Source organism: Nicrophorus vespilloides, unplaced genomic scaffold (assembly GCF_001412225.1).
Source record: "Nicrophorus vespilloides isolate i.1.1-1 unplaced genomic scaffold, Nicve_v1.0, whole genome shotgun sequence".
NCBI classification, from domain to species: Eukaryota; Metazoa; Arthropoda; class Insecta; order Coleoptera; family Silphidae; genus Nicrophorus; species Nicrophorus vespilloides.
Genome location: NW_017096104.1, coordinates 51,272 through 71,304, shown reverse-complemented (window position 1 = coordinate 71,304; position 20,033 = coordinate 51,272). Strand labels below are relative to the sequence as shown.

The 20,033-nt window shown below is 37.3% G+C and overlaps 9 protein-coding genes and 1 pseudogene across 10 annotated transcripts; 5 read left to right on the top strand and 5 right to left on the bottom strand.

The window, feature by feature from the left end:
- Positions 1-7: 7 nt before the first annotated feature.
- On the bottom strand, positions 8-1,793 carry LOC108569630 (mevalonate kinase). The gene is made up of 4 exons (XM_017931254.1): positions 1,691-1,793; positions 1,450-1,628; positions 417-1,163; positions 8-301 (listed from the first exon to the last, which is right to left on the bottom strand). Exons 1-4 carry the CDS (start codon positions 1,713-1,715, stop codon positions 44-46), a joined length of 1,209 nt encoding a protein of 402 aa, XP_017786743.1. The 5' UTR covers positions 1,716-1,793; the 3' UTR covers positions 8-43.
- A 463-nt stretch (positions 1,794-2,256) lies between these two features.
- LOC108569629 (dolichyl pyrophosphate Man9GlcNAc2 alpha-1,3-glucosyltransferase) lies at positions 2,257-4,317 on the bottom strand. The gene has a single exon (XM_017931253.1). The coding sequence runs from the start codon at positions 4,165-4,167 to the stop codon at positions 2,530-2,532; it is 1,638 nt and encodes a 545-aa protein (XP_017786742.1). The 5' UTR covers positions 4,168-4,317; the 3' UTR covers positions 2,257-2,529.
- Positions 4,318-4,776: 459 nt separating this feature from the next.
- On the bottom strand, positions 4,777-5,522 carry LOC108569609 (ADP-ribosylation factor-like protein 6). Its single transcript, XM_017931226.1, has 2 exons — positions 5,345-5,522; positions 4,777-5,188 (listed from the first exon to the last, which is right to left on the bottom strand). Exons 1-2 carry the CDS (start codon positions 5,520-5,522, stop codon positions 4,794-4,796), a joined length of 573 nt encoding a protein of 190 aa, XP_017786715.1. The 3' UTR covers positions 4,777-4,793.
- Positions 5,523-6,249: 727 nt separating this feature from the next.
- LOC108569617 (protein CASC3-like) lies at positions 6,250-9,156 on the top strand. Its single transcript, XM_017931235.1, has 7 exons — positions 6,250-6,512; positions 6,681-6,728; positions 6,789-7,078; positions 7,142-7,348; positions 7,410-7,607; positions 7,658-8,540; positions 8,612-9,156. Exons 1-7 carry the CDS (start codon positions 6,432-6,434, stop codon positions 8,888-8,890), a joined length of 1,986 nt encoding a protein of 661 aa, XP_017786724.1. The 5' UTR covers positions 6,250-6,431; the 3' UTR covers positions 8,891-9,156.
- Positions 9,157-9,960: 804 nt separating this feature from the next.
- LOC108569616 (protein LTV1 homolog) lies at positions 9,961-11,717 on the top strand. The gene is made up of 4 exons (XM_017931234.1): positions 9,961-10,078; positions 10,207-10,344; positions 10,413-10,973; positions 11,032-11,717. Exons 1-4 carry the CDS (start codon positions 10,076-10,078, stop codon positions 11,686-11,688), a joined length of 1,359 nt encoding a protein of 452 aa, XP_017786723.1. The 5' UTR covers positions 9,961-10,075; the 3' UTR covers positions 11,689-11,717.
- Positions 11,718-12,078: 361 nt separating this feature from the next.
- On the top strand, positions 12,079-13,818 carry LOC108569615 (tigger transposable element-derived protein 1-like). The gene is made up of 2 exons (XM_017931233.1): positions 12,079-12,256; positions 12,308-13,818. The coding sequence occupies exon 2, from the start codon at positions 12,331-12,333 to the stop codon at positions 13,642-13,644; it is 1,314 nt and encodes a 437-aa protein (XP_017786722.1). The 5' UTR covers positions 12,079-12,256; positions 12,308-12,330; the 3' UTR covers positions 13,645-13,818.
- Positions 13,819-14,017: 199 nt separating this feature from the next.
- Positions 14,018-15,197, bottom strand: LOC108569613 (zinc finger protein ZFP69). Its single transcript, XM_017931231.1, has 4 exons — positions 14,750-15,197; positions 14,529-14,699; positions 14,212-14,466; positions 14,018-14,142 (listed from the first exon to the last, which is right to left on the bottom strand). The coding sequence occupies exons 1-4, from the start codon at positions 15,171-15,173 to the stop codon at positions 14,033-14,035; spliced, it is 960 nt and encodes a 319-aa protein (XP_017786720.1). The 5' UTR covers positions 15,174-15,197; the 3' UTR covers positions 14,018-14,032.
- A 271-nt stretch (positions 15,198-15,468) lies between these two features.
- Positions 15,469-16,632, top strand: LOC108569598 (annotated as a pseudogene).
- Positions 16,633-16,802: 170 nt separating this feature from the next.
- Positions 16,803-18,089, bottom strand: LOC108569611 (mediator of RNA polymerase II transcription subunit 6). Of its 2 annotated transcripts, none has more exons than XM_017931229.1 (3): positions 18,016-18,089; positions 17,250-17,637; positions 16,803-17,194 (listed from the first exon to the last, which is right to left on the bottom strand). In XM_017931229.1, exons 2-3 carry the CDS (start codon positions 17,619-17,621, stop codon positions 16,841-16,843), a joined length of 726 nt encoding a protein of 241 aa, XP_017786718.1. In that variant the 5' UTR covers positions 17,622-17,637; positions 18,016-18,089; the 3' UTR covers positions 16,803-16,840. The 2 variants fall into 2 exon arrangements, with proteins under 2 accessions (XP_017786718.1, XP_017786717.1); XM_017931228.1 differs by lacking the exon at positions 18,016-18,089 and adding an exon at positions 17,715-17,798 and having other exon boundaries at positions 16,804-17,194.
- On the top strand, positions 18,028-19,567 carry LOC108569612 (N-acetyltransferase 6). Its single transcript, XM_017931230.1, has 2 exons — positions 18,028-18,104; positions 18,852-19,567. The coding sequence occupies exons 1-2, from the start codon at positions 18,092-18,094 to the stop codon at positions 19,493-19,495; spliced, it is 657 nt and encodes a 218-aa protein (XP_017786719.1). The 5' UTR covers positions 18,028-18,091; the 3' UTR covers positions 19,496-19,567.
- Positions 19,568-20,033: the final 466 nt, after the last annotated feature.

The following is a 20,033-nucleotide window of genomic DNA, read 5'->3' as shown; positions in this document are numbered from 1 at the left end:
TTGGTTATTTTTATTAATTTATTTTATTTAACCAAACACAAGTCTAATGAATCATAACACCTGGACCACCTAAGTCGAGTATCCAAGAGTCGTAGTTTTTGGCCTGCAACAAATCTTGTACTTTTTGAATAACCGCGGCTTCTATGGAGTACGGAACAATTGCGAGCACAAAACCGCCACCGCCAGCGCCCGTCAACTTTCCATGTAAACCGAAGTTACTTAACACCATGCAAATCTCATCGATACTATCATGCGACACTCCCAATATCCTCAGCATGTTTTGATTCATATCAGCCAATTCCTGAAATACAGTAATTAGTAATTAATTTTCTGAAGAAATATATCTTGGAATATAGTTAGCAACTAAGTAGTAGTTATATCAAGTTGGATACAACATATTATTACAAAATAATTACCCCAAGAATATGAAATTGTTTGTCGTTCTTCCCGTCCATCGCCTTCAGAGTCTTCACTGCTAAGTTGGATATAACTTCCATAGAATCAAGAGTATTTTCGATTATCGTTGGGAACCGCAGTTTTGTGTCCAGCACTTTCTGAACCAAAGCTTTGGTGTTCTTCGGGACTTTGGTATCGATGAGCATAGCTTTGAGCTGTTTTCCTAATCTCAGCGGCTTCGGCTCCTCGCCTTTACGGAATTCTACCACTGATCCGTAGGTGCACGTCGAGTTATCGATTCCCGATGGATTGCCGTGTATTATCTTCTCCGCGTGAAAAGCCCACATAGAAATACATCGCAGCTCATCATCACTGAAAGTCCCAGTTTCGCAGCATCTTAGAAAATCGTACGAGTCTGATTGCTCTTTGGCAGTTTTCAGTTTAAGTTTAAGGTATTGCATGAGAGAACCAACAATCGTGACACCGAAGGAAGCGGAACTTCCCATACCAGAGTTAAGATGCAGATCGGAATTTATTGATACTTCCATCGACTGCAGACTCACTTTTGATGGTATCAACATTCCACATACAAGGAAGAGAAACGTTGACACTGCCAGTTTAACATTGGACTCTTCTTGGGGTAAAAGTTCTTTCAATAGCAGATTTATCTTTTCCAGTAATACATCTTGATTGATGCACTCTGGTTTCGAAAAGTTGTAACTGGATACCAAAGGTATTCCTTCTACATCAAATAATGCTTTAATTTTCTGAAATTATATTTAAATACATTAATTAAATATTTACTTTTAACCAATCAAAACTTAGTAGAAACTACTTAAACAACAAATGTCAACAACTTGAGTCATAAAATATATGTGTGTAATTATAAAAGATTTATGATATCAAACACTACTTTTATTGACACAAATTATGAAAGATTCAATATTTTGTTGATCTTTTTTACAACCCAAATAATAAACACTGATTTTTTAACGAACACTTCTCAAATTTATACGAGTATAGAACAGATTTTAAAATTAATAAATTACATACCTTAATTGGAATATGAAGCTTCAGCTTTAAATTATCAAAGTGCAAATGCAAATTATCCGTCTTGGTTTCGTTAAGATTCAGTGTTGTCCTAAGGCCCAGACTGGCAGCGATAGCCAACTTTCCATAAACTACGGAATGTTCCCCATGCAAGATTACCTTCCCAGGTGCTGAAACTTTGACTACAACAAGAATAACAAAGTTGAAATAATGCTATTTAATATATTTTTTTAACGAGAATTACCTGTGTGGTTAAATTTTTGCGGCATTTTGAATTACTCGTAGTTCTTCTTTTGTTTCTCCCACTGTTCCGTGGTGAACGTTTTCTGGGAAAAGGCGTGCAGGTCTTTGATTTCCTCTTTCAGCACACCATTGACCAATCTAAATAAATGAAGACAATGCGTTTATAGCATACTTAGATTTATCAATTGGTTCTTAAATAGGTTATACCTGTGTCTTTCGAGTGGACCTTTTCCTTTGAATATATCGGACACTACGATGCACGTGTATTTATCACTGCAACCGCTGGTTTCTGCCAGCGTTACCTTAAACGAAATAAAAGACGCACCTTTAAATACTGTACAAAGATTGCGAAGCGAGAGCGAACAGAGTTATTTACAATAAAAAAGAAACGGGTTAAAATTAGTTTGAACCTTTGAACTCTACGTGCATGTATTAAGTAGTACAATTAAAGAGAACACAGGTTAAATCATGGTTTGGGATAATGTAATAATAATACGACAAAATAGACATTTCACAATTTATTCCAATCACATTTACGAATAGGAAACGATGATATGTTTCAACTAACTGCCAAATAATCTACACAATACAATTGTTAAATATATTAATCTACATACAGAAAGCATGCAAATCGGAAAGGAATAATGTTATACATGTATAAATTAAGAAATATCACTTTTTTTCTTGGGGGAATCAAATTTATTACATACACAATAATAAAAGATATTTGAACATGACTGAGAAACGCTTTGATTGCACTTCACCGTGCTAATATCACAATCTCTAATGTCCAATAAAATAAATATACAACTCTCTGTACAATACTTCTAAACTAATTGACTAGTGCTGCTTAATTTTGCAGAAACTCTGAGGTATACCTAACTGCACCACGTGGAAGTAAATTAAGAAGCCGATAAAGTGCGCGCACGAGTATATGCAGATGGCCACGGTGAAGAGATCCGGGTACCTTTTCGGCGGTTGGAATGTTAAAGAAATGCACGTGAGGATGACGGAGCCGAGCAGGGAAATGGCGAGTAGCACGTAGAGCGCCAATTTTTTGAGAAGCTTCCGGTTCTCCAGAAAGTGCCTGTATGTGATGCCGAGAATATCGCCGTAGCTACGCTTGTTGCTTTGCGCCCCGGTCATCACATGCATGACCTCCTTATAGAACATGTAGAAAGTGTTATCCGACTTCAGGTCGATGCCCCAACGTTCGTGGCAGAACAGGAAAGCCACCGTGTAGAAAACTGTGAGCGCAACGTACGCGACGGTCAAGCCATCCTTGACATACAACGGAAACATGCTGAAATTGCTTATGAACAGGAACCAGAAGCATGGTATGGGCTTCTGCGGTAAATACAACAGCACCGGTATAGCGGTCAGCAGTATGCTCTTCTCGTGCACCTGATAGCTGAAGAGGAAGAACGAGAGCGACGAGTTGATTATGGCCGGCACGAACTTCTTGATATTCGGCCTCAAAAACAGATCCGTGCTCGAAGGCAGGATCGCAGTCAAAGTGGCGAACGTGCAGTATCGCAGCATTTTATTCGAGCAGTAATCCTTCAGCTTGTTGAAGACGTTCAACGTGCACCAAAAGTTTGCTACTTTATCCTCGAAGACTCCGCGATAGACAGGAAACAACCTGTGCAGGACTTGCAGGAAATGACGAGTTTCAAAGATGAATGGGAACCAGAGTATGCCGAATGTTGCAATCACGGTGATCCCAAGTTTACCGACATTCAAGAATCCAATGATCGGCGACTCTCCAGGTTTTGGAATGCAAACGCTTAATAAATATAAGAAAAATGGAAAGGCGTGGTACAATTCCATCTGCTTGTAATTCAATGCCATGCAGAAGAAAATTGTGCACAGCACTTCTCTCTCCATGAACAAGAATCCAATAGAGAAAATCAGGAATCCCAGGGAGACACAGTTATATTGGAAATGGCCATGATCAATTAAAATTAATCCTGGGTAAATTAAACTAACGACTATGGCGCTTTTCAGTGCAAAACTGTTGCCAGCATTCTTAGTTTTCTTCCTGCAATGATGATTGTAGATCTTTTGGCTCACAATATAGTAGAATATGATTGCAGGTATGTATATCAGTACATCAGCAGCAAGTACAGTGTATCTCATGAAAAGCTTGTGCTCCTCACTTTCATATCCGTGGGACCTTCCCAGCTCCACAAACTTTGGATTTATCAGGTGTGCAATGTATCCACAGATGAAACTGTGGTAGGCTGTCAATGGTGGATAGTCCAGACCCCAGTAGTTCAGGTTGTTCACAGTGGAATTGTGGTACCACATGCTCGTTGGTAGGTTGTAGGTGATCTCCATCCAGTGCCTCTGCGCCTCGTAATCTCCAAACATCGGGGGCTTGCCATGTCCAGAATACGGATGCAGGCTGATGCATACTTTCAGCAATATGGAAATGAGAACGCCGAAACTCGCCCACGCGATCTCCGATGAATACATCTTGGTCGTGGACGCTCACACTGATTCACATATTCCACAACAACGACCACGCAAACAGTTGCAGATAACGCGTTTGTTAGGGTCAAATCAGGTTGTCAATATTCTTAGGTTATCGAGGATTGTTTTTGGACTGTTTGACAGTCAAGTGGGCGGGGTAATAATAAAGTATCACAAGAGCTTACCACGTGTACTGCTTGCAATTCCTTCGAAAGTTTCTGCTTCACAGCTTCCTCATCAAACGGCATTATTGCAATTAAATTCACGCTTTCCCTTCAACAAATCCACGTACGAATTCGAATTTTACTGTTAGTTCTGGTTAGAATAACTCGCATCAATAGCTGCACTGAAGCACCACCTGTACATGAAAACTATAATCAACAAATAATTAAAACTCCATACGATGGCGCTGAAAACCATCATTTGAATTTGTATTTAAGTTTCTGTAGAACGTCGACTTTAAATCAGATTTTCTTAACTTCGGTTAGAATAAATACAGAGTTCTTTTAAGTTTAATAATAAAAACATAATTGAAATGCTTCAGTGTAAAAACTTTATTCAAATATTAAAAAGCAAAAACTTAATTGTAATACTATTATTACTCATGGGTGATATTAATAAGATGATGATCAGAATTTGTTGTTAACAATGTACTCCCTAATCTGCTGTGTGAGCCATTCTACACCCTCGTTCAGTCCTTCGCCGGTCAACGCGTTGCTCGCAGATATGTGCCAGGGTTTGTCCATGATCTTGTCCATGCCCAATCCTGCGGCAATCTTGACACTGCTGAGCGCATCCTTGCAGTCCATCTTGTTGGCGAAAAAGAGCACCGGAATTTTTCGATTGCACACGTCGGGATGCTGCAGCAGAATGTCCAGTTCATCTTTCACCACGACCAAGCGCAATCTGTCGCTGCTGTCCACGACGAAGATGATTCCGTGGCAGTCTTTGTAGTAGTGTTCCCAAAGATCACGGTATTTACCATGACCGGACATATCGAAGGCAGTAAACGCCAAATTTTGATCTGAAAAACATATATTATTAATGCATTCATCTTATTGTAATTTATTGTAAAACATGAAGCGTATTTTGAAGAAATTACTGAAAAAATAATACTGCACAGCATCACTATTAATAAGCATTGACAAATGGAAATGTTAAATGTAAAATCATTACTTACTTTGAAATCTTTCGATGCTGAATCCGACCGTGGGTACGATATCCGAGGCCTTATCCTCATCATTTTTGAAATGGTTAATCACAGTCGATTTGCCACTATTATTCAATCCGATGACCAGAACATTTACCTCCTTTTTCCTAATTCCCAGGAATAGAGCGAGCTTCTGGAATAGACCCATTTCACATGTTTGTATTGCTTTGCGGTGCTTGTCTGTAACTCGTGTAGTTACGGAATAATCGATATTTGCCATCAACTATTCAATTCCATAGATAATTTCATTTAAAATTTGCAATAAAGGAATAATTAAATGTAAATTGGTTTCTTATTTCAACATAGTTAAACTTTACATATGAATTTGTATGTAATTTATATAGTCAATAAAAGTATATTTAAATATAAAATTGTATAAATTAGCAAATTGCATAAAGACTAAATAATAGTAAAATTTATATAATATTGATAATGTAAAAGCAATTAACGATATCAAACAATGATTATTTCTTTAGCAGAAGTGAATAATAAACCACAGATTTGATTTTAATGATGTAGACTTATTGATAATAAGAACACTTATTTTCTTAAGCTTAAATACAAATTGAAGAGAAATATGTATACACTATTTTATTATGTTTATTATATAAGATACACCTTATTAAATGTATAATCTACAGCCAAAAAGAAGTGTGATAATATTGAGACTTAAGTTGAATTTTAACATGTAATTATGATCTTGATTGTATTATTTTTTTTGAGTTTGAATTTAGATTGCGAAATATATCATGTAGTGTTCGGGGGAAACTATAATAGCAGATCAGTAGTCGTAGTAGCATATGTGGAGCTGTGGAATTTAAAAATTCCGCGCGAAAGTCAGCCAACCATCGCGTCCAAGATCAGTGCTCTCCGAAAGCAACATAACCTCAATATTAATGACAGCGTATCAAAAAAATTAACAGACGTATATCGCCGCTGTCTCTTTTTAATTCATTAATAAACCAGAGTGCATCGAGTGGAACGTACGTTAACATTCCATTGCAGTGCGAGTGGACTTGCCTGTTTGGCCGACAATTTTCATTAATAACGAGAAGACATGGATGGAAATTCGCAAGAAGTGACGGAGCCACCACCAAAGGCCGAGACCGTGGAGACGCCAGCAGAACAGGACGATGGGGTAAGTGCTGGAGTCCGTCTTCTAACCCGATCATTGCTATTTCGTTTGGTGTCCTACAATACTGGACACCTTTCCAATTATGTACTTGTTACCTAGATTTCGACGAAAAAAAAAAATCAGGTCAAAAGTTCATTTTCACATTGAGAACAATTACGATTTTTATTCCAGCTGAAGGTTGCAGACAATATGGGTGCTCTCGAGGAGGAACCAGTGCAAGTAAGAGTATTCTACAATTTACAAAAAAATAATATTTATTTATGTATAATTGATTTGTAGGAATGTGTGGAAGTGGTGGAGGCTGAGACTATTAAGAAGTCATCAACAAACCAATCAGAATATGATAGTGCAGATAGTGATGTTGAACATGAAGAAGACACATTGTTGACACATTCAGATCATAGTGGAAGTGATGCTGGCAGTATTATATTGGAAAGAGAAGAGGGTGATGGACAGGAGAGTGCCCCAACCAAGAAGGTTGATGATGATGAGGACAAGAAGAACCCACAATATATCCCTAAGAGAGGAACTTTCTATGAGCATGATGACAGAACAGCAGATGATGATATGTAAGTTATAACTAGTATGCATGAAATGATTAGTTTGTGATTATTATTGTTTTTGGATTTCAGTGAAGCTGAAGCTGTTGAGAGTGAAGAGAAAGTAGACAAGGATGGGAAAAAGAAGATGTGGACTGAGAAGAAGGAGAAGTGGAACCATGATAAATTTAATGACAATGAGCAGATGCCTAAGAGCAGGTCTGAATTAATTTCCATCTATGGTTATGATATCAGGAATGAAGAGGGACCTCCAAGAGCTAGAAGGAGGAGGCGTTATGGGTAACTTTAATTGCTGTAACTTACTATTTATATAATTATCGACGTTCGTGCTTGCGTGCAGACGAGGTCCTAACAAGTATACTCGCAACTGGGAAGACGAAGATGCGTACAGCAAGCCGGCTACACCGGTCAACACGAAGAAACCCGCTAGAAAATCTAAAACGAGTCCTCAATTAAACCAAAAGGACGAGGAGAACGCAAACGCTGAAGAGAATACCACGAATAGCGGACGTCAATCTTCTGAGAGTCAAAATGAGAGGTTTGTATTCAATATGTATGCGATCGTTGTTTAATTTCTTTCATTTTCAGGACCTCGATAAGTGAGCAGAACACTTCAGCACCGCAACAGCCGATGGTGCAGAAAACTAGAGAATTTACTCCTAAGAATAACTCGAGTCATCAACATCCGCCACATCACCATCATCCATCACAGAACGATAGACAAAATAATAAAAATCACAATAGAATAGGTACTGGAAGAGTTATCAAACCGAATAGAGATATCAAGGATTCCGATTATAAGGGTTTCACTAAGTCCCGTCAATTTACGCCGAGAACTCAGAAGGATATGGGACGGGACAAGGAAGCCCCGCATAGCCAGAACTATGGCAACAAACGTTCGACTCATGAGATCGAAAAGGAAATGGGAAAACTGAGTGTGCAAGAGCAGGTGTACGCCAAGGGTGGCAATAAGCAACACGGTGGTAACAGGCAAGGCAGCATTCCGCCACGTATGCAAGGAGAACCGAAGGGCGGATCGAAGAGGTACAGCTCCATTCGACAAAGATCGTTGCCAGAGTCGGCGAATCCGCCAACATTCAATCAGCAACATGGATATTATGGGAACGCCGAGTACGGTCAAAACCAGCAGCAACCGGGTGGTCAGCAGTCGCAACAGCAGCCACTGCTGCAACATCCGCCCGCCCCGTTGCATCCGAACCCCGCCCAGATGCCCGCAATTCCTCCGCCGCCCCTACCGACACTTCCACCGCAAGTCCCCGTCACGACCACGCCTCTGCCTCCTCAATTCGGCGCTCCTTTTGCTCAAGCTCCGCCCCCGTTCTTGCAAGCCGCCCCGCCTCCATTCATCCCGCAACAAACCCCACAGATCATTAACTACGTTCAGGGTCAACCCCAATTCGCGCCACACCAGGCACCATATCAAGGATATCAGCAACCCTTCAATCCAGTGGTGAGTGAACTAAATTTATGAGCAAGTTTTCGATCAAATTATTTACGTTTAAATATTAATATGTATTTTAGAGTCAACCAACTGAGATATTCCAACCTCCAGGTGGAATCACTTATTATTCCGCGCAGGATCAGCAAGTGACGCAAAGGGCTGCTCCTCAGAAGCGTCCAAAGGCGGCCATCCCCATTGTCCCCCCGCCTCCTCTGGAACCTCGAGGCAGAGGGCGTGCGACTCAGGAGGCGGTGACGCCGAATGCGTCTGACGTTGAATCAAAGGTGGAAGTGGTGCCCGCGGGCAACAGCAATTACGAGGATGCCGGTGCGGCCGCCGCAGTGGCCGTGGAACAATGATACACGCAGTTCGTTGTTTACTACTCCTTCTAATAAATACACTGCTCTATCGCCGTACGGAATGGTATATACATAAAAATATATATCAGAAAGAAGAATGAGAATCATAGGAATGAATTTTGATAGCAACACGAAAAAAAAAAGAAGAATAATAACCAGAAAGTAAAATATAGTTAATCCAGAATACACGCAGGCAGATTGTATTAAATACTAAACAAATTTATTTATTATGAAACTATGTTATAATTTTTTTTTAAAGTTTTGTAGGAGGCTTGTTTCTTTTTCCTTTTATATATATATTTATTTATATATATATATATATGTGGTAGTGTGGACTCGCTTATGTTTCTTTATACTTTGAATTATTTTATTTTTAATTAATTTTGAACTATCAAAAGATATTGGATGCTCATTTATGAATATTTAATTAAGGTCTAATTATTTTATTATTTTTTATTTAAAATAAAGCAAACAAAAGATTTGATATTTATAACTATATACGTTGTTATTATATATAATATATATATATATATATAAAAAAAATCAATTATTAAAGGATTTACTATTCGAAAAAATAAAAATATATAGCCAATATATTCTGTGTTTTACAGCCATAACGAAACAAACGATAAATTGTAATCTTCGATGTAAGAAACGTTTCTATTTATATATGTGTCAATATATAAACATCTACATATATGCATGTACCAATTTATTATCAATGAATATTACATAAATAAATTCTATTGTCTACTTTTTTAAGAAACCATTTAATGTATCAATATATATGGTATGTGTAACATGATTGTGAGGTGTTCTTTTGTTGATTTCATCCGTATATTAAATATGATATTTATTGAAAACATATATATCAATTGGCTAAATTTCTTTATAGTTATAATAGTTATAGTATTTTGTAATGGTTCTCCATTAGTAAATTTTGCTAAAATGTCAAAACAACGTTAAACGAGGTCTTACTGTATTATATTAATAATGAAGAATTGCTGCCAACATAAGTAAAATTATTTATGTTGCCTTACTGAGTACTTCACTTCCTATTTGTTGGGAAAAATTGTGGCAAACTTCAGTTCTATGACCTGTCAGAAGTGTTGAGACACATGTGCTAATATTTTTATACAATTTTATAGTTTTCTTTTCTAGATATTATTAAGCCAAACAGCCAAAATGGTAAGTGTATTCTCTACATTATGCAATTAATATAAATTACGAATGAAAACACTAGATAGTTATTGATATCATCATCATTCTGGTTTGTTTACTGTATGTGTAATACTGTTTTGCTTAATGTTTTATAGCCTAAAAAGAAGTTTATTGACAAGAAAAACTCAGTGTCCTTCCATTTAGTGCACAGAAGTCAGCAGGATCCCTTGACAGCAGATGAGAATGCTCCACAACGAGTGCTGTTACCTGTTAATGATCAATCAAAAGCAAAAGTAAGTTAACTTATTGTTTTTCTATCTGATTTTTTCTTTATTAAAATTAATAAAAAAATGTGTTTTAGCAACCTGAAAAAAGAAAAGAAGAACAACAAAAATTTGGAGTGTTCTTTGATGATGATTACAATTATCTGCAACATTTGCGTACAGTTGATCGCACAGCAGAATGGGTTGAAATTGAAAAGCCTGAAAACCAAAAACCGAAAGCTCCAGAGACCTCCAAGTTAAATCTTCCCAGTTCTGTATTTGCTTCCACTGTTGAAGAGGATGTAGGCTTATTGAATAAGGCAGCCCCAGAGTCTGGTCTGAGATTGGACTTGGATCCAGACATTGTAGCTGCCATGGACGAGGATTTTGATTTTGATGATCCAGATAACGAATTGGAGGATGACTTTATGGATCTTGCAAACGCGGACGGTTCGGGCAGCGAATATTACGATGATGAGGATGGTGAAGTCAGTTCGAATTTCTCGGATGAGGAGATGGATGAGGTTGGTTCGATGGATGGACCGCAGTTTACTTTTAAAGATGAAGAAACAAAGTCCAGATTCACCGAATACTCTATGACCAGTTCGGTGATGAGACGCAATGAGCAACTGACACTGCTCGATAATAAGTTTGAAAAGGTATTAGTATTTATTGGATTCCGTCGAAACGGTCGTTTATAACTGTTGGTTGTTTTAGATGTTTGCTGGTTACGATGAGAACGAAATTGGCGCTTTGGACTGTGACGAAATCGAAGGATATGTACCAGAAAACGATGATATTCTTCTGCAATATGCGGATGAGTTCCAGAATCTAAACCGCAAGGAACAACTGGATAAGGAAAAAGTCTTGACTAGAACGTTGGAGGCGCTGGATAAAGAAGACGATGACGATCTGGAACTTGTTGATATCGTTATGCCACCTAAAGAGAAATGGGATTGCGAAAGTATCCTGAGTACTTACTCCAACATATACAATCACCCGAAATTGATATCCGAACCAAGGAAGATCAGAATTAATCCAAGAACTGGTATTCCCATCGATGTACTCGATTCGAACAAGTTAACAGCGAAAGCTCTGTCTAAATTGAATCAAGAGAATGAGGGTTTCAACAGTAGAGGACCGACATCGGTTGCGGCACAATCGATTATCTCGACATTATCCACATTATCAATTAGACCTAAAGGTGAGAACGCAGAGGAGCGAAAGGAACGCAAAAAACTGTTGAAAGATTATAGAAGAGAACGCAGAATAGAGAAAAAGGTAAATACGGAAGCATTCAAGGAAGAGGCGAAGCGTCAAGTTAAAATTAATATTAATAATAAAAATAATGTACAAGGCAATCGAATACTTTAAATAACAACAATGTATTTATAGATCATTAAGCTAATATAAATTGTATAAATAAATTTTGTTTAAATTTAATTTGAACATATCATTAATTTGTATCCATGAGAATTGCATCAAATGAAACATAAACTTTAATTCTGTATTTATACCATTAAATTAAATTTCAAATGTACAAGTTACATATATTAAGTGGTTATTGATCTTTTTAAAATTAATTTGTAATGTTTCTGGTTCAAACAAAATATATTAATTAAGAAATTAATTAGAAAGTCACTATTTTTGAATTATATAATTTTATTTTGAACTTTTGGTAACACTGGTGTCATCTGTGACACACGTGTATCTCAATGGTTTTCAATTGCACCAATATGTAGAAAACTGCACTTCGTTGCGTTGCAGGGTGACCTTTGCGGTTGATTCTTTGCTTTTGGTATTATTTCAGTGTTTCAGTTGGTAGTTGGTTGGTTTCAGTGACATCGGTACTGGTTAGAAAGGAAATAAACACTTTTGAAACGTGAAAAAACGTGATTATAAGAAAATATTTTCAAAGAAGTTTGGAGAAATCCTGATGAAGGTATATATTGCTTAGACAGTGTATATTGGTGTATTAATTAATTTATTCTAGATTTATATATACTATTAAGAAAAATGTTACCACACAAGAAATTTAAACAAAGTCTTAACTTGGAAGTTAAATTAGAAATTATTAAGAGACATGAAATGGGCCAGAGACAGAGGGACATTGCTGTTGACATGCAACTTGCACCATCAACAGTGAGCAGCATATGCAGCAGAGATGCAAAGAAGATAAAGAAATGTGCAGAATCAGGTATACCTTTAACTGAAACCATGGTCAATAGGCACAATAAAAGCAAAGTATTGTATGATATGGAGGAAATATTAGATCAATGGGTTGAGCGGCAGATGCATGAGAACAAGAGATTAACGCATGTTATAATTAGGAAGAAAGCTATATCAATTTACAATGAGCTGCTTGAGAAGGAAGGAATCACCAATGGACAAAAATTTAATGCCAGCAACGGATGGTTATGGAAATACAAAATAAAAATGTTTACAAATTTCCAAAAGACACCAGAACTTGATGAAAGTGGAATTTCATTTCCTTATATGCTCAAGAAAGTTGTAAAAGATGGAAAATTCCTACCACAGCAGGTGTTCACAGCCAATGAGACTGAACTGTATTGGAAAAGAGATTTTGCTGGAACGAATTTTGTGAAGATTAAAGAACTGAATAAAAATATGTGTACCCTTAGAGTGCTGCTTGCAGCAAATGCCTCAGGGGATTTCAAATTGAATCCAATGCTTCTCTATCCACACGAAAGACCCACATTCAAGGATGTTGATATATCAGAACTGGGTGTGCCATGGAAGAACAGTAGGCACAAAAAGTTTACACCTCAAATGTTCGAGGATTGGTTTAAGAACCATTTCGTGCCAAACGTGTATAGCTATTACGAGGAGAACAATTTGGATAGGAAAATTTTGCTCTTGATCAACACAAATCCTCATTTTTCACTCAAGTACTTCTCTTTTGATGATAATGTGAAAGTAATTTTTATTCCTTCAAGATCAACATCATACTGCTCACCAATAAATAGATCAATTTGCACCACTTTCAAATCCTATTATTACTATATCGTCTACAGAAAGCTGTCCAAAATGTGGAAAACAAAATTGACTACTTCGGCGAGCGGCTACTTTAAGAATTACTCTCTAGTGGTTGCCATCAAGTATATTAGAGATGCATGGCAGAAGGTGCCGAGCAACTTATTGAATGGCGCTTGGTTCGATATCTGGCCAGACGTCGTCCAAGAAAATGCTGATGACGATACGAATGAGGAAGAATTTGAAAACATTTTAAATTCAACTCTTAAATACGCCGAGAAAGTAAATATACAACATTTAAATGAGGATCTACTTAAAGAGTGGATAAGCGAATAAAGACTTAACTATTGTTAATGTAAAATATAATTGTATTTTTTCAGCAATTAAAATGCCTTCAATGTGATAAAATTTAACAGTGTTTATCTTAATGTTAGTGTGAAATTGGAGAATATGTTTTTGACGTCACTAATATTGAAAATAAATCTGTATAAATATAATAGAAAGCCAGCCATCCTGTTATTTTTCATTTCATTTTATGGTATACGATGTATATATTTATGTACAGGTTGAAATAAACATATATTTTATAAAGAAAATACCTATATTATAAATAAAATCTCAACGATTATAATAAATCAACATTTTGTTATAAATGTAAGCAAACTTAAAGAAATTTTCTAAAAGAATAATTGTTTTTGTAATTCTATTTATCAGAATTATTAATCTATACTGTCTTTAAGTGTTTCTTGTGCAATCTGGTACGAAAGTGTTTACTTAACGACGAATGTCGTTTGAAACCCTTATTGCATAACACGCATGGAAATGGTCGCTCATCTGCAACATACATATTCATTCAATTAGATCAAATAAAATATATTTGATTATTTTAAATTAAGAACTAACCAGTATGTACTCGCCCATGATTATTTAAATCAGAATTTGTCTTAAAAGTGGCTTCGCATATGTCACATTTAAAGTTTCTAGATTCAGTATGAACTCTCTTAATATGAGCATTCAAATAAGCAATGGATTTGTAAGCTTCATTGCACATAGTACATTTGTAGTTTCTATGCTCTGTATGGCACAGTTTATGTCTAACTAAGCAGGAGTAGGTCCCAAAGCTTTTCTCACAAAGATCACAAGCATATGGATTATCATCTAAAATATGTTCAAAATTATAATTTTTTTTTGATAAATTATCAAATAGTATGCAAAGCCACTTGTGTGTATCTTGTTGTGCCTTTTCAAGTGGCTCCTTTTCTTGAAGGCCCTACTGCAGATGGAACATTTGTAATTTCTGCATTCAGTGTGTGTGGATTTTTTGTGCTTATTCAAGTACACACGAGTCTTGAATGATTTGCCACAGAGTTCACATTTGAAAATTTTCTCAACTGAAATGACCATTACAAAAAAATAGAATTATCTATAGAATATTGAATACCTGACTCGATATTATTAATTAAAAACTTTGGTACTACATCTTGCTGTACAGTTTGTTCCTCAAAGTCCATCTTAATCTCAACCAGATCATAATTATCTTCAATACATTTGGTTTCCATATAATCATGAACATCTTTTAGGTTTTCCCGTTTTATTTCTATCTGCTCGCTTATATCAACTCTATAGTTTTTGTTCTCCTGTCTCTGGATATCAATTTTCATCTGGTTTTCTAAATAATCAAATTGTACGTTCTCTGAAATTCGCGATTTCGTTTCATGGTGATCATGTTCAACATTATCTTGTGGATTCGCATTGGATTCTGGTTGAATTGTGTAAAGATTATCATCAATTTCTATTTTCACTTTTACGTCCTCGTATCGGTTTGGATTTAAATAATGTGCATTGAATTCACCACTTTTTTCCATTTTTATAGGTTACAAATAGGGTCAGGTAATAGTTTCCCTGTCATTGATTGCATGCCATGTGCAAGTTCATTGATTATAGTTGGGGTGTATGTCATAGTAATCCACTGTTAATAGATATGTTATGATTCTTCAGTATCAAGAATTAGATTAAGCTCAATCAGCTGTTGCGTTCATTCAACTTTGATGACATAGATTACGTATTCAACGTGTACCTCTAACTGGACATAACGGTCCCAGTTGACACAAAGTTTTGTAATTATTGTGAGTTACTTTCTAGTAAACTAAGACTAACAAGATGAGCGATTCAGTTTACATCGTTTCCGCTTGCCGTACTCCTATCGGCAGCTTCAAGGGCCAATTCGCAAACATCAGCATCTTCGATCTATCCAAACCTGCGCTTGAAGGCGCCATCAAAAATTCAGGAATTCCAATTGAAGAGATCAATGAGGTATACATTGGTAATGTACTTACAGCAGGTAAGGGACAAAACCCTGCCCGGAAAGCGGCCATAAATGTTGGGGTTTCAATTGATGTCCCAGCAACAACCTTGAACATGCTCTGCGGCTCTGGCTTAAAGGCAGTGACATTGGGTTACAACTCGATCAAAGCTGGAAATTCATCTGTGGTTCTCTGCGCTGGCATGGAGAGCATGACTCAGGCTGAACATACCATCTATGTAAGGGGTGGTGTAAAGATAGGGGATTGCAGTATGAAGGATTCCATGCTGCAGGATGGTTTAACTGATGCAATGCATCAAGTGCATATGGGTATCACTGCTGAAGAAGTTGCAACAAAGTATAAGATTACAAGGGAAGAGCAGGACCAGTATGCTCTGAACTCTCAACAGAAAACTGCAAAGGCTGTGGAACAGGGCATGTTTGTTGATGAAATTGTTGGTGTTCAAGTGGGAGATGATCTGATTAAAGTGGATGAGTACCCGAGGCCGAATACCACTATCGAGAGCTTGACTAAGTTGAGGCCAGCATTTGCGAAGAATGGTACGGTGACGGCTGGTAACGCTTCGGGGATCAACGATGGGGCGGCCGCTGTATTGCTGGCTGACGGTCTTCAAGTGCAATCGAAGAATTTGGTACCGCTTGCTCGTATTGTCGGTTTCGCCGAAATGGGATGCGACCCGATGATTATGGGTGTGGCTCCTATCCCCACGATTAAGAAGTTACTGCAGAAAGTCAACTGGACAAAGGACGATGTTGATTTGTACGAAATCAACGAAGCTTTCGCCTCCCAATCTATTGCGATTGTCAGAGAGTTGGATTTGGATCCAAAGAAGGTGAACGTTAATGGAGGCGCTATTGCGCTCGGCCATCCAATTGGCGCTTCAGGAACTAGGGTTCTTGTAACATTGCTTTATAGCCTGAAACGCATGGGGCTGAAACGTGGTGTCTGCGCGCTTTGCATTGGAGGAGGCATGGGCATAGCTATGGCAGTAGAGGTTTAATTCTATTACATTTTAATGTATCTTACAGTATTTTTGAACTATACGAATACTCTAATTGAATAAAGGAATGTAATTGATTATATTGACAATCAAACATTAAATATTACATAAAATAAAAACACATTATAAATATATATATATAAAATATTGTTATATTATTACATACAAATCTAATCCTAATAAACGTATTATATTACCAATTAAATAATCAGTTCAGCCTTGGTTTCTTCTCAGGTGGTGGCTTGATCTTTTCCTGTTTGATTTCCGTCTTATCATCAGAGGCACCGTTTTCCGGTTCATTCTTCGTGGGCACGGTCTGTGGGGCCTTGGGAAGCGGTTGCGTGGGCAACGGGAACTTCTTAATCAGATCTCCCAGTAGCATGTCGACTCTCTGCCTTTGGAACAGAGAGCTCGTCTCTTCCCTCGGCTTCTCTTCTTTCGGTTTCGCCTTATCAGCGCCTCTCTGCGATTTGAAATCCCAGGAATACCCTTTGCTGGGATGGTATCGCGAAAAGCTAGAAGCCTCATCGAAGGAGGCTTGCAGATGATGCACGCATGATAACTAAAACATTGCAACTTAGATATTGTCGTTTTTACATATACAATCCGATTGTTACCATGCGGGAATTTAAAACGCTGGCCACATCTGGGGCTTGGTAAATAGTACCAGCAATTATGTAATAATCAGCAATTGGTGTAGCTTGAGTAGGACTATGCCTGTGCTGCTTCCTGATCACATATAGAATGGGCGCCTGCACATGCAACAGCACATACTCCAACCCTGTCATATTATTGAGCTGGTCAGGACTTAACCTTTGCATCTTGACAATTTCATTATTACACGTTCTATCGAAAAATGGATTGGATCTTTCTGAAAAGTAATCCATGACATTGTCCATACTCAGAACGGGAATCCAAGCTGAGTCGTGCCATGACAAGCTCAAAGGGTTGTCCGCGAAATTGGCCAATCCAATTCTATTGGGCATCATACTGAAATCTGGATAGCTGCAATACAATATAACTCAATCAATGCTCCAATGCTCACAAATGAAAACAACAAACAAGGGCAATAATTCAATCACCTCTTATCCATTGCAAGCAATTGTTTCTCTGTATCTGTTTCTGTTCAACTCATTTAACAGCACATTCTTTCGTTTCTGTCTCTACTGGGTTTGTTTCCACAGCCGCCCACGTAGATCTCTGCAGAACTCTCGGTGTGTTTATATTTAGCGACGCCAATTAAACACAGGTTGAGGTTACTTTTCGAAAGGCAGCGCAACTGTTATGAAGAGTCGCCAGTCGCACATGTGAGATTAACACGGCTTTAACATCGGAATAACAAGGAATTCAATTAGGAATTATTCAATGAAAGTGGAGACTCACCTGCTCGCTCTACCGTTTGTTACTGCTACACCAAATCGTAAACAATCACAACTGATCCAACATAACCACAAACGTCATGGATCTGACAGGTGAGAGTGAGGGTGGTACAGAGTGGGACTTTTATAGTGTTTCATTATTATTTTGGAAATGTTCATTTTAAACATTTAAATAAAGATGAGAAATATCCATTGACATATTTTAAAAAGTGATAACTTATAGCAAGTTGTTCAATAAGGAACATTTAATGATCAGCCAGCATTTACATAATTTATATAAATATAGATTACAACAATCTTTTGCTGTTGTGAAAAAGTATTTCTTATCTTCATATTTTTAATGATTAATGCCATTCTATCCACAATAGGAGTTAATCACTGTGATGATTTGTTTGATTTTTTTAATTCCCGAAATTCAAATTTAGGAACTTTTCATTGGATGTTCACGACACAGAAGGCCATGCTAATATAATTAATTAGTTTCTTTCGATATGATTTTAAAATTAGTTAAAAGTTTTATTATGCAACCAAACTTACAAATTGTCTATATTTTGGTGTCTGAAATTTATACTTCCGGCATTCTATAGAATGTCTATGTAATTGGCAAAGTATAAAATAATACTGATTAGATATAGATTACTTAGATATCGTTATTAGTTCTTGTGTATCTTATAGTTATCAACCAAAATAATTCCTTCAATTTAAATTTAATTTAACTATACAATACAAAATCTTTGGTAATCTTGACCTGCAAAAATTAGTTTCTATCTAAATTTTTCGTTATTGATAATTGACAAACGTAGATGATCAACAATATATATTTATTTGTTTTGATTTAAGCTAATGGTTTGGAACTGGTTCCGATCCATAAACGCCCAGAGCTTATATCACAATGTTGCGATATGATCAACGAGGAGTGGCCAAGGAGCGAGACGTATCGCCTGAAGACCCTGGAGTCATCCTGCGATAATCTTCCCACTTCTCTGGCCTTAGTGCAGGAGAATAATCTGGTTGTCGGACACTGCAAGCTCACGAAATTACCCAGGATTTCAGAGGCTTGTTACGCCGAAGTGGTGGTCATCGACAATAAACTGAGAGGAAAAGGTCTAGGAAGGATTCTCATGTTGGCCGTGGAGGATTTCTGCAAAACTGTACTTCAATTGAAGGGTATCTTTCTGTCAACGAAAGGGCAGGAAGGCTTTTACGAGAAACTGGGGTACGAACGCTGTCCCCCGGTCACGATCTACGGCGGCTTCGAAGCCTTCAACGAGCCCATCAAGTCGAAGAGTTCCACCGCTTCTTTCGTTCCATCGAGGACAGATCTTCTGGAAGCCAGCACCAGCAGCGTATGCTGCAACAATTGCAGCAGATCATCGAATTTGTTTAATATGCCGCTGGCGCCTCCTCCACCGCCGCCCCCGATGCATCCGACGCAAAACAAAACAGCAACTCCCACCAAAACATTCATGAAGAAGATGTTCTAGTCAGATCGTTTCATATTTAAAGAAGAGCGCATTTAATTTATAAACCGTTGTACAAAACAAATATAATAAATAAAGCAGAAGTATAATTTACTATTGTTATTGTCAATTTATAATTGTAACGTTCATTGCTTTTACAGTTAGGGAATGTAACCTGGAACTGTGATTGAAGGATTTACGAGCCATAATGCCCCGATATGTGCGAGAGATTTACGGTCGCATTTGAATTTCCGATTGTTTCGTGGCTCGAGGGTGGTTTCATTTCGGATTCGATGGAAATATGTCATTGTATTTAAAGTAGGCCTGACAACAGCACAAAAGAGTCACTTTACCACTCATCACTTCGTATTTTTTTACATTTATTCTAGAAATATAATATAAGATTTCCAACGTATTATTCATATAAGAATAATTGTTAATATTTCGTAATTGAGTGTTACTAAAGGATTTTCCTAAATGTTTTAGATTTTAAAATTGTATGCAACATGATATAATACTAGATAGTTGGCCAATGAAACGTAAGTGTAATCGGAATTTTGGT

Bases quoted from the DNA above. Each gene is read 5' to 3' on its own strand.
- LOC108569629 (XM_017931253.1), bottom strand. From the start codon at position 4,167: ATGTATTCATCGGAGATCGCGTGGGCGAGTTTCGGCGTTCTCATTTCC.
- LOC108569609 (XM_017931226.1), bottom strand. From the start codon at position 5,522: ATGGGTCTATTCCAGAAGCTCGCTCTATTCCTGGGAATTAGGAAAAAG. The intron at 5,189-5,344 runs GTAAGTAATGAT...TATGTTTTTCAG, and splicing joins CAGCATCGAAAGATTTCAAA to ATCAAAATTTGGCGTTTACT.
- LOC108569613 (XM_017931231.1), bottom strand. From the start codon at position 15,173: ATGGAAAAAAGTGGTGAATTCAATGCACATTATTTAAATCCAAACCGA. The intron at 14,700-14,749 runs GTATTCAATATT...TGGTCATTTCAG, and splicing joins AATTAATAATATCGAGTCAG to TTGAGAAAATTTTCAAATGT. The intron at 14,143-14,211 runs GTTAGTTCTTAA...TGTATGTTGCAG, and splicing joins TCATGGGCGAGTACATACTG to ATGAGCGACCATTTCCATGC.
- LOC108569616 (XM_017931234.1), top strand. The intron at 10,345-10,412 runs GTAAGTTAACTT...AATGTGTTTTAG, and splicing joins ATGATCAATCAAAAGCAAAA to CAACCTGAAAAAAGAAAAGA. The intron at 10,974-11,031 runs GTATTAGTATTT...TGGTTGTTTTAG, and splicing joins TCGATAATAAGTTTGAAAAG to ATGTTTGCTGGTTACGATGA.
- LOC108569611 (XM_017931228.1), bottom strand. The intron at 17,195-17,249 runs GTAACAATCGGA...GCAATGTTTTAG, and splicing joins GCGTTTTAAATTCCCGCATG to TTATCATGCGTGCATCATCT.
- LOC108569630 (XM_017931254.1), bottom strand. From the start codon at position 1,715: ATGCCGCAAAAATTTAACCACACAG. The intron at 1,629-1,690 runs GTAATTCTCGTT...TTCTTGTTGTAG, and splicing joins GCAAAAATTTAACCACACAG to TCAAAGTTTCAGCACCTGGG. The intron at 1,164-1,449 runs GTATGTAATTTA...ATATAATTTCAG, and splicing joins AGCTTCATATTCCAATTAAG to AAAATTAAAGCATTATTTGA.
- LOC108569617 (XM_017931235.1), top strand. From the start codon at position 6,432: ATGGATGGAAATTCGCAAGAAGTGACGGAGCCACCACCAAAGGCCGAG. The intron at 6,513-6,680 runs GTAAGTGCTGGA...TTTTTATTCCAG, and splicing joins CAGCAGAACAGGACGATGGG to CTGAAGGTTGCAGACAATAT. The intron at 8,541-8,611 runs GTGAGTGAACTA...TATGTATTTTAG, and splicing joins AGCAACCCTTCAATCCAGTG to AGTCAACCAACTGAGATATT.
- LOC108569615 (XM_017931233.1), top strand. From the start codon at position 12,331: ATGTTACCACACAAGAAATTTAAACAAAGTCTTAACTTGGAAGTTAAA.